This window comes from Rhinoraja longicauda, chromosome 2, assembly GCF_053455715.1.
Source record: "Rhinoraja longicauda isolate Sanriku21f chromosome 2, sRhiLon1.1, whole genome shotgun sequence".
Taxonomy (NCBI): domain Eukaryota; kingdom Metazoa; phylum Chordata; class Chondrichthyes; order Rajiformes; family Arhynchobatidae; genus Rhinoraja; species Rhinoraja longicauda.
The window spans coordinates 65507335-65522643 of record NC_135954.1 but is presented as its reverse complement, the minus strand read 5'-3'; the positions used below and the strand labels follow the sequence as shown (position 1 = coordinate 65522643).

General features: G+C 41.2%; 1 protein-coding gene across 4 annotated transcripts in view; it reads right to left on the bottom strand.

Moving 5' to 3' along the window:
• Positions 1–15309, bottom strand: part of adcy2b (adenylate cyclase 2b (brain)) — a 371550-nt gene that overhangs the window by 59825 nt on the left and 296416 nt on the right. For 3 of the 4 annotated variants that reach the window (XM_078428257.1, XM_078428255.1, XM_078428258.1), the window contains 5 exons: positions 14550–14726; positions 13477–13520; positions 11377–11457; positions 5546–5615; positions 1005–1102 (listed from right to left, as the gene is read on the bottom strand). In XM_078428257.1, coding sequence (XP_078284383.1) covers positions 1005–1102; positions 5546–5615; positions 11377–11457; positions 13477–13520; positions 14550–14726 — 470 coding nt within the window. The remainder of the gene's footprint in view (positions 1–1004; positions 1103–5545; positions 5616–11376; positions 11458–13476; positions 13521–14549; positions 14727–15309) is intronic. The other variant, XM_078428259.1, reaches the window with a different exon arrangement.

The window sequence follows — 15309 nt, the reverse complement described above, 5'->3', positions numbered from 1 at the left end:
CATGGCTGATCATTCTCAATCAGTACCCCGTTCCTGCCTTGTCCCCATACCCCCTGACTCCGCTATCCTTAAGAGCTCTATCTAGCTCTCTCTTGATTGCATTCAGAGAATTGGCCTCCACTGTCTTCCGAGGCAGAGAATTCCACAGATTTACAACTCTCTGACTGAAAAGGTTTTTCCTCATCTCCGTTCTAAATGACCTACCCCTTATTCTTAAACTGTGGCCCCTGGTTCTGGACTCCCCCAACATTGGGAACATGTTTCCTGCCTCTAACGTGTCCAACCCCTTAATAATCTTTTATGTTTCGATAAGATCCCCTCTCATCCTTCTAAATTCCAGTGTATACAAGCCTAGCTGCTCCAGTCTTTCAACATATGACAGTCCCGCCATTCCGGGAATTAACCTAGTAAACCTACGCTGCACGCCCTCAATAGCAAGAATATCCTTCCTCAAATTTGGAGACCAAAACTGCACACAGTACTCCAGGTGCAGTCCCACTAGGGCCCTATACAACTGCAGAAGGACCTCTTTGCTCCTATACTCAACTCCTCTTGTTATGAAGGCCAACATCCATTGGCTTTCTTCACTGCCTGCTGTACCTGCATGCTTCCTTTCAGTGACTGATGCACTAGGACACACAGATCTCGTTGTACATCCCCTTTTCCTAACTTGACACCATTCAGATAATAATATGCCTTCTTATTCTTACCACCAAAGTGGATAACCTCACACTTATCCACGTTAAACTGCATCTGCCATGCATCCGCCCACTGACACAACCTGTCCAAGTCACCCTGCAACCTCATAGCATCTTCCTCACAGCTCACAGGATTTCACCTTCTGTCTCATTACCATGGCAACCTTAACCTGTGCCTACTGGGAATTCTAGCACTCTCCTTTCATTGGTGAAAGCTCTTGATATCTCAGGGAAATGTAAAGGGATGGAGAAAACACAAGGAATTTCTTATATTGAATTCACATTAATACATTCACATGTACTTACTTTGGCAATACCAGAATTTGAACGATGAAGATGCAGAAAAATATGAGGCAAGCACAGGTGACATAGTACTTGAAGGCTGGAAGTGGTGTTGCACGATACTACAATGGTTAATACAAACATATTAGTTAATGATCTGCTATAAATTTCCTACCCTCACTTTACAGCAAACTGATATCTTAAAACAATAGCTCCCAAATTCCATGGGAGGGCTTTGCTAGATGAGTCGAGTGGCAATCGACCTCTAAATCAATCTAAAAAATATTGCAAATAACAACCTGTTTCAGAAGGTTTTAAATTCTGGTAAACAATTCTGTTTGTGATTTTCCAACAAATGGCATGCAGGTGTCAATGAAAGGATATTTCAACTCATTGTTAGACGTGCCTATGTAGAATAATGTATAGCTCTATAATTTAGCATTGCAAAATTTAATATTAAATGCAAATACATTTATGTGTAAATGTACAATTGTATCACAAATTTTAAATGGTAATCTGCCATCAACAAGGTCATAAATAACTTTAAGAATCCACTGAGGGGTTAAATTTGGTTGATTTTGGTCCCCTTATTAGGTGCTCTGCAGTTAACTGAGTTTCAAAAAGTGGGTATGCGATGTCCACATGTACTACCATCAAGAACTATTTATAAAGGAGTCTGTGCACAGGAACTTAATTGATTGCTAGTAACATACAGAGCACAATTTTGTTTATGAAACCTGCTATGAAACCGCTATGAAACCTGCAACCTGCCCCCTTGATCCTGCCCCCACTGCCCTTCTGAAGGATGTCATTGCAATAGCCGGTCCCAGCATCCTCTCTATTATCAACAGTTCTCTGGCCACTGGCACTGTTCCAACCAGTTTCAAGCACGCGGTGGTCCAGCCCCTACTGAAAAAACCTAACCTAGACCCCACTTTGCCTAGCAACTACAGACCCATTTCCAAACTGCCATTCCTGTCAAAAGTCCTTGAAAAGGCAATTCTAAACCAATTAGTGCCCTACCTGCACCAAAACACCATCCTGGAAAGTTTCCAGTCAGGTTTCAGAGCCCACCACAGCACAGAGTCTGCCTTGTTGAAGGTACACAACGACCTGCTTCTCGCCATCGACACCGGCGACTGTGCAATCCTGCTCCTTCTCGACCTCAGCGCAGCGTTCGATACAGTGGACCACACCATCCTTATTGACCGTCTCCGGTACGCGGTTGGCATTGATGGCACTGCCCTGAGCTGGTTCGCTTCGTACCTCAAAGATAGGAGTTTCGCCATCAACATAGGCAGTTATTCCTCTGCTCCAGCTAGCCTCTCCTGCAGAGTTCCACAAGGCTCCATCCTAGGCCCCATTCTCTTCTCTCTATACATGCTCCCCCTTGGCCAAATCATTCAAAGGCACGGCATTTCTTTCCACTGCTATGCCGATGACACTCAGCTTTACCTCCCCCTGAAACCCAACAACCAGTCAAATTTAAACAGCCTCTTACACTGCCTTGAGGACATAAAATGTTGGATGGCACAGAACTTCCTCCAATTAAATGAGAGCAAGTCTGAGGTCATCCTATTCGCCCCCCCCCGACTCCATCAAATTGATAACAGGCAGTCTTGGAAGTCTATCCTGCCTAGTCAAACCGCATGTCAAAAACCTCGGCATGATATTTGACTCTGCATTAAAATTTGATAAGCAAGTCAACGCTGTGGTAAAAGCCAGCTTCTTCCAACTTCGAACCATAGCTAAAATCAAACCTTTCCTCCAATTCGACGACAGAAAAAAATCATTCACGCTTTCATTTCCTCCCGCCTAGACTACTGCAACTCCCTATACACTGGGATCAGCCAATCTTCCCTGTCCCGCCTGCAACTGGTCCAAAACGCCGCAGCGAGACTCCTGACGGGTACCCGTAAAAGGGACCACATCACCCCGATTCTGGCCTCTCTCCACTGGCTCCCTGTACGGTACAGAATCAACTTCAAGCTCCTCCTATTCACGTAGAAAGCCCTAAATGGACACTCCCCCCCCTACATCAAAAATCTTCTGACCCCCCTCTCTAACTCCAGGTCCCTCAGGTCGGCCGACTTGGGGCTACTCACTATCCCGCGGTCTAGGCTTAAGCTCAGGGGTGACCGCGCTTTTGCGGTTGCAGCTCCTAGACTGTGGAACAGCATCCCTCTCCCCATCAGAACTGCCCCCTCCATCGACTCCTTTAAGTCCAGGCTCAAAACCTATTTCTACTCCCTAGCGTTTGAGGCTCATTGAGGAGGCGCTGTGAACTGTTTGCGTGCTACTGTATGTTTCTTTTTTTTTTCCATTGGAACCTAATCAGATGTACAGCACTTTGGTCAACATGGGTTGTTTTTAAATGTGCTATACAAATAAAATGGACTTGACTTGACTTGACTTGACAATTTTTTTTTATCAGCTTACACCACTGATTTGAGTCAGTTCTGTCGTTTACCAATTCCACAATCCAGCTAACAGCTTTTCTTAACCTTGCACAGCTGAACATGACCTTAAATCGATTGAAGGATACCTGCTTCTGTTTGCTGAAGGGATTATAACACACTTGCAGATGATGTGCTGGTTTATTTCCTCTTGCAGTTGGTGTGAATATAAGTACTTTGGAGGCTTTCTATTCCTATTTGAAGTTTAATAATCATCAGGAAGTGGTCAGGTTAGTGCTGAAATTCATTTTTGTCATATAAAATAATATATCGTGTTGGAAGAAGTTGCCTCCAGACGTGGAGGGCTTTCTTTGCCAATTGAAAGTGACTGGGCAATTTCAGCATTGACTGATTTTCAATATGTCTTCATGCATCACAGGGGCCTGGAGTGAAATCTGCCAAATTGTGAAGCTCTACAACAGCAGCCTCAAAACTGGCAAGCGCAGCATTGGCTGTGATTGTTACCTTTGAATGACTGCTAGTGATCAGTGAGCCTAAGGTTTGTACTAGTGCTACATGTGTGAGTCGGGTGAGCCATGTGAACTGAGGGAGTGAATATTGAATGATTGTTGGTGGATGTCCTGAAGTTGAGCTGTGGATGAGGCTAGTGGTACAGGTGGTAGAAAATCTCATTGGAAAATTGAACCCTGAAAATTCATCTCAAATCATTTACCATCTTTCCGATATTGTTTTCAAACTCTTCGAGCAATATGCCAGACTTTGACCCTCTTTATTTTACCTCCTGAGCTTGTGCTTTGCTTCCAGCCTCTAAGCACTGCCTCCAGGTGTGGATTGATACAGGTCCTGGAGATTGCTCTGCAGTTGGAAAGGCACATTGGACTGGTGATATGTGGTGGGCCCTCGCATGTTTTGCAAGTGGACTACTGGCAGCAAAGTTCCATTGCACTTGAGTTCCATGGTCAACCGTCCCACACGCCATGGGCCTCTGTGGCTATAGTCTTTCATGCTAAGTCTTCACAAAGGCTGGTGCTCTGCTAGCACCACCATTGTGTGACTAATGGTGAAATTAAAATAGGTGGAAAGAAAAAAAGTGCAGATGTGGGACTCTAGAACAGAAGAACTTGGAAGAACTCAGTGGGGGCTGTAGAATCTGGGATGGTTGAGGGTGAGGTGGAGCCAGGCTGTGAACAAGGGGTTGAAGTTCTGGGAGAGTTATTGTCATCATAAGATTGGTGTGCATGAGGGGGTTAAGACTGAGATTAGCTGCTGGTGGATTCAGCAGGGTTGGGTGAGGCAGTGGGGTTGCAAAAAAGATTTAAGTGAATTGGGAAGGTGGTGAGAGCAAAGGAAGCGAATATCAATGAGGACCTTGCTGTAGGTGGAACTAAGAGGTAGATTCAACCCATCAGATCTACTCAACTGGTTCCCTTCCTGTTTTCTGAAGCAGGCCCAATACATCACTCCAAAAAATAAATGAACTGAGTGACAGCTAAAGCAAGTTTTTAATACCATCGGATATTACCATGTTGATCCAAGCATTATCACATCATTTGCACTAAACAACTGGAAGCGATGTGATGATTTTTGTATTCCACATAATAAATACTCACTTGCTTTTAGTCATTAAACATTTGACGTTCTATTGGATAGCAAACAAAATTTATGCAATAGAGTTTCTAGCTGAGAATGTAATTCCTTCTCTTAATATCTTCCACCAAGGGATGTACTTTCAGAAAATGTTTGTGCATGTTCTCTCTCACATCTACTTTCTTTCTCTTTATTACAGTCCAGATTTGGCTCCCCACAGTTTCCCATCATATTACTGCTTCTACATTTTCTTTAAAAGGAGCAGGATGACGTTCTGATGACTTGCCACCTAGGCTGGCCATGTCTCTTGATGATGTGTGCAGTTATGGACAGTATGGGGTCATCACTGCCTGTACACTGCAATCATTTCAAACAGCAGGTCACAAAAATGTAATGTTCTGTCCGTAATAAACTAAACGGGCACAAACTATTCCATCTACATTTCATGCTGTCTCGACAAGGCTGCCAGCAAACAACGACCTGTCTCACTCTGGTCACTCCCTCTTCTCCTCGCTTCCATCAGACTAGAGGTACAGAAGCTTGAATTAATGTGGCACTTACCTCTTTTTCCAATTCTTGATTGTGGAAGAAAAGTGAAATTCTTTGAATGTCATCAGATTTAAGCCATTGTCTGCAAAAGCAAACATACTTTCTATAATAGAAGACAAACATTATTGCCAATGCTGGAATTTGAAACAAAACAATGGTGGTGTTTAAGCGGCTTTCAGATCAGCACAAGACTATACAAGGAATGGAGGGATATGGATGACATATAGGCAGAAGGGGTTAGTTTAATTTAACATCATGTTTGACACTGACATTGTGGGTGGAGGGGCTATTTTTGTGCTGTACTTTTCTAGGATTTAAAAACAGAAATGCTGGCAGTTGCACCTTTCCAGGTGTCAGGTACACAGGCAACTTTGTGTCGTATTTCTGGATTTGTAAACATAAATAAAATGAATTAAGGGCAAGAGCAGTTCCTTGAGCCTTTCCAACATTTAATGGGATCATAGCTGATTGCATTTTAACTTCAACTCTGCATTTCCACCCACATCTGGTAACCTTTCCCCGTTGAGCTTACCAACTATCTATCTACCTTTGACGTAAAATTATTTAAAGATTTTGCCTTCACCATCCTTGAAAGAAGAGTTCCAAATTTACAACCTTCTGAGACCAAATTTTAGCTCTATAATCTATTTTAATTGAGCAACCCATTTTATTGGAAAGGAACCCCCAATTTCAGCTTCTACTGCAAGTGGAGGCAACTCAATATCTCATATGTTTCAATGTGTCTCCCCTGCTTTTCTAATTTCCAGTGGACATAACTAATATGCCAATCTGTTTTCAACACGAGCTGCTCATTACAGATATTAGTCCATTACTCATTCTCTGAACTGCTTCTGATGCATTTATATTCTACCTTACATTTTACCAATGCTGCACACATTATTCTTGATAGACACAAAAAGCTGGAGTAACTCAGCAGGACAGACAGCATCTCTGGAGAGAAGGAATGGGTGACATTTCAGGTTGAGACCCTTCTGCAGACTGAAGGTCAGGAGAAAGGGAAATGAGAGATATTGAAGATGATGTAGAGAGATAAATAACAATGAATGAAAGATATGCAAAAAAGTAACAAGGATAAAGGAAACAGGCAATTATTATGTGAAAATGAGAAGCTGGAGCAACTTGGGTGGGGGAGGGATAGAGAGAGAGGACTGGGTTGAAGATGCAAATGAACCTCTTCCTAACCTGAAAGGATTGTCCTTTCAAGTTAGGCAGAGGTTCACTTGCACCTCCTCCAACCTCACCTACTGTAACCGTTGTTCAAGATGTGGAATCATATACTTCGGCTTGATCAAATGTAGATTGGGCGATCGTTTCGCTGAACACCTTTGTTCATGTCGGCCTGAACCTACCTGATCTCCTGGTTGCTAAACACTTTAATTCTCCTTCCCATTCCCACACTGACATTTCCGTCCTAGATCTCCACCATTGTCAGAGTAAGGTTAAACACAAATTGGAGGAGCAGCATCTCATATTTTGCTTGGGCAGTTTACAGTCCAGTGGTATGAATTTTGATTTCTCTAACTTAAAGTAACCCCAGCATTCCCTCTTTCTCTATCCCTTCCCCACTCAAGTCGCACCAGCTTCTTATTTTCATCTAACAACTGGCTGTTTCCTTTATCATTGTTACTTTTTTACATATCTTTCATTCATTGTTATTTATCTCGCTACATCATCTTCTATATCTATCATTTCCCTTTCCTGTGACTTTCAGTCTGAAGAAGGGACTCGACCTGAAACGTCACCCATTCCTTCTCTTCAGAAATGCTGCCTGTCTGTTGAGTTACTCCAGCTTTTTGTGTCTATCTTTGGTTTAAACCAGCATCTGCAGTTTCTTCCTATACATTATTCTTAATATGGTCTCCTCAATGCCTTATTTAACTGAAGTATAATGCAATTATATTGTATTCAACTCCTTTTGCAGTCACCTAATATATTTTGGTATGCCATAGTGAAATGCAAGAGGCAGTAAGGTACTTAGTTTCAAGACATGTTGCTCCTTTATATTTGAATTTGATTTCATTTTTTTTATTATTGTAAAGCTCTGTGAAAGTGTGAGAACCATTTAAAAGAAATACATATTGTCCCATTATTGCATAGGAACATTGAAAATATTGTTCTGGCAATGATTGTGTCTGAGCCCCAGTAGGAGTTGGTGTATATCCTTGTGATTTATCTCCTTTTTTCTCATACACATATATAAGGAAGTCATGATAGAGGTAGCAAACATGAGGGACTCTGCTTGCTGGGATGGAAAATCGCTCGCAAGAGGCCCCTGCTGTTGAAGGCTTGAGTTATGCAGGGGATTTGACAATTAGGCTTGTGTGAAAGAGCTCCAGTGTTATGTGGTGAATTGTGTAGGAAAGCAGCACAGCACATTGATCGGATACATTTGTAGACAGCAATGTGCTTCAACCTCGAATTATTATGAGTGAGCTTCCCTAAATATTTGTGCAATGATCCTCAACTAGCAGCTCATGGGGGATTTCTTATTGGTTAATGATGATTAGTTTGAAATGTTAACCCTTTGGAGGATCTGTGCATATTGAATGCCAATCTGATCAAATTCCTATGAAGTGCATTCGTCCCAGCTGCTGTGGCCAATGCTTTCTAAGAGCACCAATGTACTCAAGCAGGCAAAAAAGCTGCGGCAGATATTAAAGACTTTAAATAGTGTTTCTGTGGCCTCTTGTAAACTCTGGAGGTGCCCGGACTGGTGTCCTGATGTGAGCAATGTCTTGTTAAATTGTAAACATTGCTGGCAAGTGCCACAATGTGTTCCTGGTAGGTATATTAGTAAGATGTGCCCAAATGGCCCATTGGCTGCCATTATGGCGAGAAATCGATATTGTACACATTGACAATGCCAACAGTACACATTGACAGTGTGACAGATGCCAGGAAATATTTTTCCTGCAGAGGTGAATAATGCATGGAATGTGCCCACAGTTAAACTTTCCTAAATTTCTAATGTAAATCTACACTCTCATTAATCATCAACTGAATGCCTTTTATGTGATCTTTACACTTAAAGTGCACAAATGGATCCAATTACTAGGTAACATCCTCTGAACCTTATGGTGCCTAAACGAATATATGAAAAACAGTAAAACCACATACATTTTTAGATTCCTGTCTTTCTGTCTGCCAGGTAGGAAGGATAAAGTAGTGTCATGGGATTCTACTCTATTTACTTGAAGGATAACTTGTAATTTTCCACCTTAGCACTTCTGGAATCAGTAGAATTGATTTGTGACTCAGGGTAGATGAAGCCCGCGTTCAATTAAAAAAACCCAACCAAAATATCTTTTTGAGAGAGAGATGTGGAAAGGAGACAAAAGCATTAACATTGAAATGAGACATAACCCACAGATTTGCAAAATACTGAGATTTTTAAAAAAAACAGAAATTAAGGGATGTGCAAGCTATTGTAAAGGAAAAAAAATGGACACAAAAGAATTTAAAATGTGAGAGGGGAAAATGTGAAGAGATAATAAGTTAGTCCCAGTGCAAGTGCACAGTACAAGTGTGTAGGGAATTGAATGTTAGATTTAACTGTGATTGCAGCTGGCTCAAAGACAAGTTAATCAGACAGACCATCCAATCAGTATTTAGATATGTCAGAAATAAAAAGCTGTTGATCCAAAAGGCTGTCAGATTTGAACTGTTTTTTATTCAATTATAGCTTCATCTCTAAAATGTGTCCCAAGTGATTCAATTTTAATTCTTAGGCTGGAGGCATAGTCATTCCACTGAAATGTTATCTGGGTCCCACAGTTTGCTTTGATGTTCCCGTTCAGTTGCTTTGCTCGTAAGCACAGAGCCCAATTATTTACTTGGCCAGTTACATGTACAGGGCGGAGGGGGCAGGATGGCATTCTTTGGGGACAAGGTATCTGGATCATGTTTTATTTCTATGTGATGTTGCTTTCTTGCAAATATGTGGTTTTTCCAGAGGTCAACTTAAATGATAGACCCGCTAATGTCGGGCAGCAAATAGTCCAGCAGAAAGAATGTACAAATAGTTGCTGATACTGTACATGGGGACTTCAGAACTCCAGATGTTGAGGAAGAGGGAGCAGTTTGGATGTTGAGGAGGTGGTTTAGGTTGTAGAGATTTAATTAAAACCAGAAGTCAATGTACTTAGAGGTTCATTTATTCAATGGTGTGTAACCTCTCCATTTTACCCCACAATCTAGGCCTTTACTGTGATTAAAACTACAATTCCCTCCACCTCTTTCCTCATGTAGTTGCCATTTGAATGGTCTTTTGAGTAGTGCAAATTTTCTGCTGTGGTAAGCAGTTAAAATTCTGTAGTAATCTAAGAACAACTCAAGGCATGAGCAAATTTATCGTGGACAAGATATAGCTGTGATTTTAATCTCCATCATATAAGTGGAATGCAGGTCTTCCGCTTGAAGCAAATGGAACTATTTGTTTCCTAAGCCACTTTTAAATGTGGCCTCATTTTGTTCCTCCACCTATTCCTGAAACTTGAAAAATGTTAATATTTGATGTGTGGGAGCAGGAAATCGCAGCAAGCCAGCACTATGACGCAAGGTTAGTGATGGGGCAAGAGTCTGCAAGAAGCTGCCAGTAGTTGGAAAGAGTCAGGGAAAGCACTGTAGATTTATGGTTGTCTGAAACAAAATTACATTTGTTATCACATAGTTATTCAAAATAGCTGTTCAGCATCAATGGCATCTTTGTCCGGTGACTTCAAATTTTAATTGGATCCACACATGTCCATGGTAGGCTGTTTCTATACCACTCCCACGCAGGTAGACAAGCGAGGATGCTACATGGTAGCCCATTTCCATTGGTCTGGCTGGGTTAAACTTAGAGATTCAGACTCTGACAATTCTGTCTAAGTAACAAATTTCAATTGAGAGGTAATGTAAAGTTAACTGTCATTTCCATTTTGGATCCTGCTGGATCACTGTGGATGTAGAATTTAATAGAAGTCCTTGTCCACAGGGATTGGATTATCAAAAAATAGTGGGCACATTGGCAGCTACTTTCATTCCTTGTCTGTGAAGGCTGGAAACATTGCATAAAACAACCCTACAATTTTCTAATTAACCTCTGTAAAACTGCACAGGATGTAGTTGAATCATGGATCATCTCATCAAACGCCATGGTATCTCACATGTTGCAAGGTTCACTTTTGACAGTCAATCAAGAACCTAAGATAGATGAAATCATACAAACATGTGTGAACTGCAGGATTCATGAGATGTGTATTGGGGTTGGGCCAAGAAGATTGGTTTCAGCTGGACCACCTGATTTCAGATTCTCTGCGAGTGGAAAACAATGGGGCAAGAAAGGAACCGATTGAAGATAAAATATTTGTTGAAGCACAGAGAAATTAAAAAAACTGGGCAGTATTATTGAATCAATGGAAGAGTGTGATTTTTTAATGTGGGTTTATTGGTAAATAAAAAATATTTACTCTGCCGAATGATAATTATCCAAATCCCAAACCATTTGGAAAGAAAGAATGATCTGAGCCAGTAATTGCCTAATACTTGCTGCACAACAAATGTTAATAATGATGGCACCTGTACTTCTCACTAGATCTATTTTCCTGCACATCAATGAATTACATCACAACCTAGTTACACTTTTGTCATTTTTTTCTGTCTGCATATTATGCCAAAGAAATGGTGAGATGGTTACAGCTTTAAATTTGTCCATACTACCACGAAATACTAATAAACCCAAATACAAACATTAGATAAATTGTGTGGCATTATATTTAACGCTGAATTTTAAAGTCTGTTGTCTGTTTCCACTTATTTTACTTTCTTTAATGTAAACTTACTTTTGTGAATTAATTCCGTCAATAGCTCGGATCATTCTTTCAGTCAATTCTTCCTCAAATCTCCTTTTTTGTGACTTTGTTCTGAAACAGTAAAGGTAGTTGTCTGTCAATGTGTTGAATAAAATATTTTCTCACCCAAATGCAACATCATGAAATTTGGAGAAACCTCGGGATACCCATATGTTGCTGAATACATGATGCACATGATTTTTGGAAACTATAGGCTAGTTAGTCTGACTTCAGTGATTGGTAAGATTTTAGAGTCCATTATAAATGATGAGGTTACAGAGTACTTAGAAATTCATGATAAAATAGGCTAAAGTCAGTATGGTTTTGTGAGGGGGAGATCTTGCCTGATAAATCTGCTGGAATGTTTTGAAGAAGTAAATAGCAGGACAGACAAATGAGAGTCAGTGGATATTGTTTATCTAAATTTTCAGAAAGCCTTTGATTAAGTGCCACATGTGAGGCAGTTAAGGAAGATGAGAGCCCATGGTATCGAAGGACAGATACTAGCATGGATAGCAGGTTGGCAGGATAGCAGACGACAAAGAGTGGCAATAAAGGGGGCTTTTTTCTGGTTGGCTGCCAGTGACTAGCGGAGTCCCGCAGGGGTCGGTGCTGGGGCTGCTACTCTTCACGTGTATATTAATGATTTGGATGAAGGGATCTCAGGACCTGTGGTCAAGTTTGCAGATGAGATACAAAATAGGTGGAGGGGCAGGAGGTATAGAGAAAGCAGGAATTCTGCAGAAGGACTTGGACAGGTTGGGAGAGTGGGCAGAGAAGAGGCAGATGGAATATAGTGTAGCAAAGTGTGGAGTCATGCATTTTGGTAGAAGGAATAAAGGCGTAGACTATTTTCTAAATAGAGAGAGAATCCAGAAATTGGAGGTGCAAAGGGACTTGGGAGTGCTGGTGCAGGATTCCCAAAAGGTTAATCTGCAAGTCGAATCGGCAAGTCAAAGGCAAACGCAATGCCAGCATTTTTCTCAAGAGGGCTCGAATACAAAAGCACGGATGTAATGCTGAGGCTCTATAAAACACTGGTCAGGCTGCATTTAGGGTATTGTGAGCAATTTTGGATACCATATCTGAGGAATGATGTACTGGCTCTGGAGAAGGTCCAGAGGACATTTACAAGAATGATCCCAGGAATGAGTGGGTTAACATATGATAAGCATTTGACGGCATTGGGCCTATACTTGCTGGAGTTTAGAATGATGAGGGGGGGGGGGTCCTCATTGAGACTTACCGAATAGTAAAAGTCTTGGATAAAGTGGATGTGGAGAGGATTTTTCCATTAGTGGGAGAGTCTAGGACCAAAGGTCATAGCTTCAAAGGGCGTTCCTTTAAGGAGATGAGGAGGAATTTATTTAGTCAGAAGGTGGTGAATCTGTGGAATTCTTTCCACATAAGGCTGTGAAGGCCATGTCAATAGATATTTTTAAGGTAGAGACAGATAGTTTCTTAATTATATGGGTATCAAGGGTTCTTGAGAGAAGGTAGGAGAATGGGGTTGAGAGGGAAAGATAGAGCAGTCATAAGGACCAGGTGGACCATGGTCTGGAAGAGGAAGCCTGCTGAGCCACCACTGCTCGTCCCCCGAAGACTAGGAGGATGGAGTCGGCTATGATAATAGACATGACGGAAGAGGAGCGAGGCTCCTGGAGAGGAGAGGGAACCAGGGTCAAACCTACCACGCCCTCAAGGTTGGCTGCACGAAGCGCCCCGGGGAACAAAGCTGGACAGGCGAGGAGAGGATGTTGGTTGCAGGTCGACAAAGAAAGGCGACCACCGGAGGCTCGCAGCAGCCTGAGGCTTTCCTGAATCAGGCACAACGCATAGCAACTAGAGCATGGAATAGATTTGAAAAATGCGGCAAAACAAGACACCTTTTCCAAACGGGATCAGTAGACTATTTCTGTAGAATTGCTAATCGGGGATGGTATTGGGATGCTCTACTGGACTGTTTGTAAGAAAATAATTTCACTGTGTGTTTGCACTTCGCACATGTCAGAATAAAGCACCATTGAACGAAATTGCTGGTGAAGCTAATGATTTACAAGATGTGCATGAAACTAGTTAATCAATACTAACCTTTCTGTACTTCGATGGAAACGGTATTGAACCATAGGCATATCCTGCAAAAGTGAAATAATATTTGATTGTTATTCCCTGGATCAAACTGAAAAAAGTTAAGAAAACACACCTCCACAGAAACTGGAGTGCACCCTTAATTGGTTTGCTAAATGGGTTCTGTTATGCATTAATCCCGAATCAGTCGAGTCACCAAAAATAAAAAACTTATTACGATGGTTTAGACCCAAACTATGACCTGTGTGATTCCTGTCAAACAACTCCCTGCAACAATCGTGGCTGCTGAGCCTTTTACTGCAGGGAATCATGGAAAGTTTGTCCATGTCTTAAAAAAACTTGTTCCATTGTGAGCACAGTGGTCATGAAGCACCAGCAGTCGAAAGGAGGGGACCTTCAGTCTGTGGGGCCACACTCCCATTTGAGTTATTGCCCTTTTATGTTGAGTGCCATGCCCATGAGTGGATCAAGCCACTCGTAAGCACAGGCTTGTTATCAGGATGGACACCTCAGCATGACTGTGCTGAGTATGATGATCAAAGTGCAATAAACACAATGAGATCCAACAGTCATGCAACAAACATACGGAGGTTTAAAAACTTTGACAGCCAGATATCGATAGTGACAATTTGTGGCCTTTGATGGGTGGCATTTAATTCACATTTCCTTGCAGGCGTGCAATGAGATTTGAGTCTCTTTTATTTGGCGTTAAAAATAAAATTTGTGTCCCAATTTCTATCAGTAGGTTAGCATGAATATTGTGCCTGATGATGATATTATCCTGTGTGCAAATGATCTACTAAGTAATTGTATAAATCATCTACTAAGAATACCATACGTGGCCTAATAAAGTGTTAAACTTGTACCGCATGCAACTTCACTCCTCTCTGCCTGCTATTTAAGAAACATTCTAACATCCTATATGTTCATTCCACAATGCAACACAGTCTAGAGAAAGAGCAATGCAAGAATCACAAGTGGTACTTATGGTTTTCAAGTAATTGGTAATACTGTGACTTCATACTTTATATTTTGCTTCAATTTTGCAACAAAAAAAACCTCTAGTCTATACTTACTACTGTATTGATTTTGCCATTTTCATTCGTCATACTGTCTCGATGGTGTAAGTGCGCAAAGGGTTTGGCTGCTCCCCACGATTCCAGATATCTGGTCATTCGAACAGAAGCTCTCATCTTGGCTCCATCTGCTGTGTGCCGATGTCTAAAATGATGCTGTGGGCTTCGTCTCTCGACCTGTAAGATTTAAAATAATGATGTTAAAGACCAGTAATTCCTAAAGGCCATATTGCCCAGCATGTCCTATCTTGGATTAAACAATACATATCAGTGAAGTAGAAATTTAAAGTGATCTCTTAAGATCTGACCTATATTAACAATGCATCTAAAATTAAATGATTACAATATTCACTAACATTTGCGGGTTTTCATTCTGTCCTTTCATTTAAGTTATAAGTCACCTGACGTAAAAATGTATACATACACAAGGATCGTTACTGCAAATCTTTTAACTTAGTGAAGATTGAAAAGATCTACCCAACCGTGATGTTATCACGGAAATAAAAGTTCTGTGAAGGCATAACCACGCAAACAAGGTAATATAATTAGAAGGTTTAATCATAATCAAATGAATGTGCTTCAGCAATTACAGTTAATCCCGCTTCTAAACTCCTAGGTTCAACAACTTGCATTTTCCAAATGGTTATTTCCTTTTTCTCCAGAGATGCTGTCTGACCCGCTGAGTTACACCAGAACTTTGTGTCTATCTTTTGTTATACCCAGTGCCTTTTTGACAAAAATGTATGCCACAAGATTAATA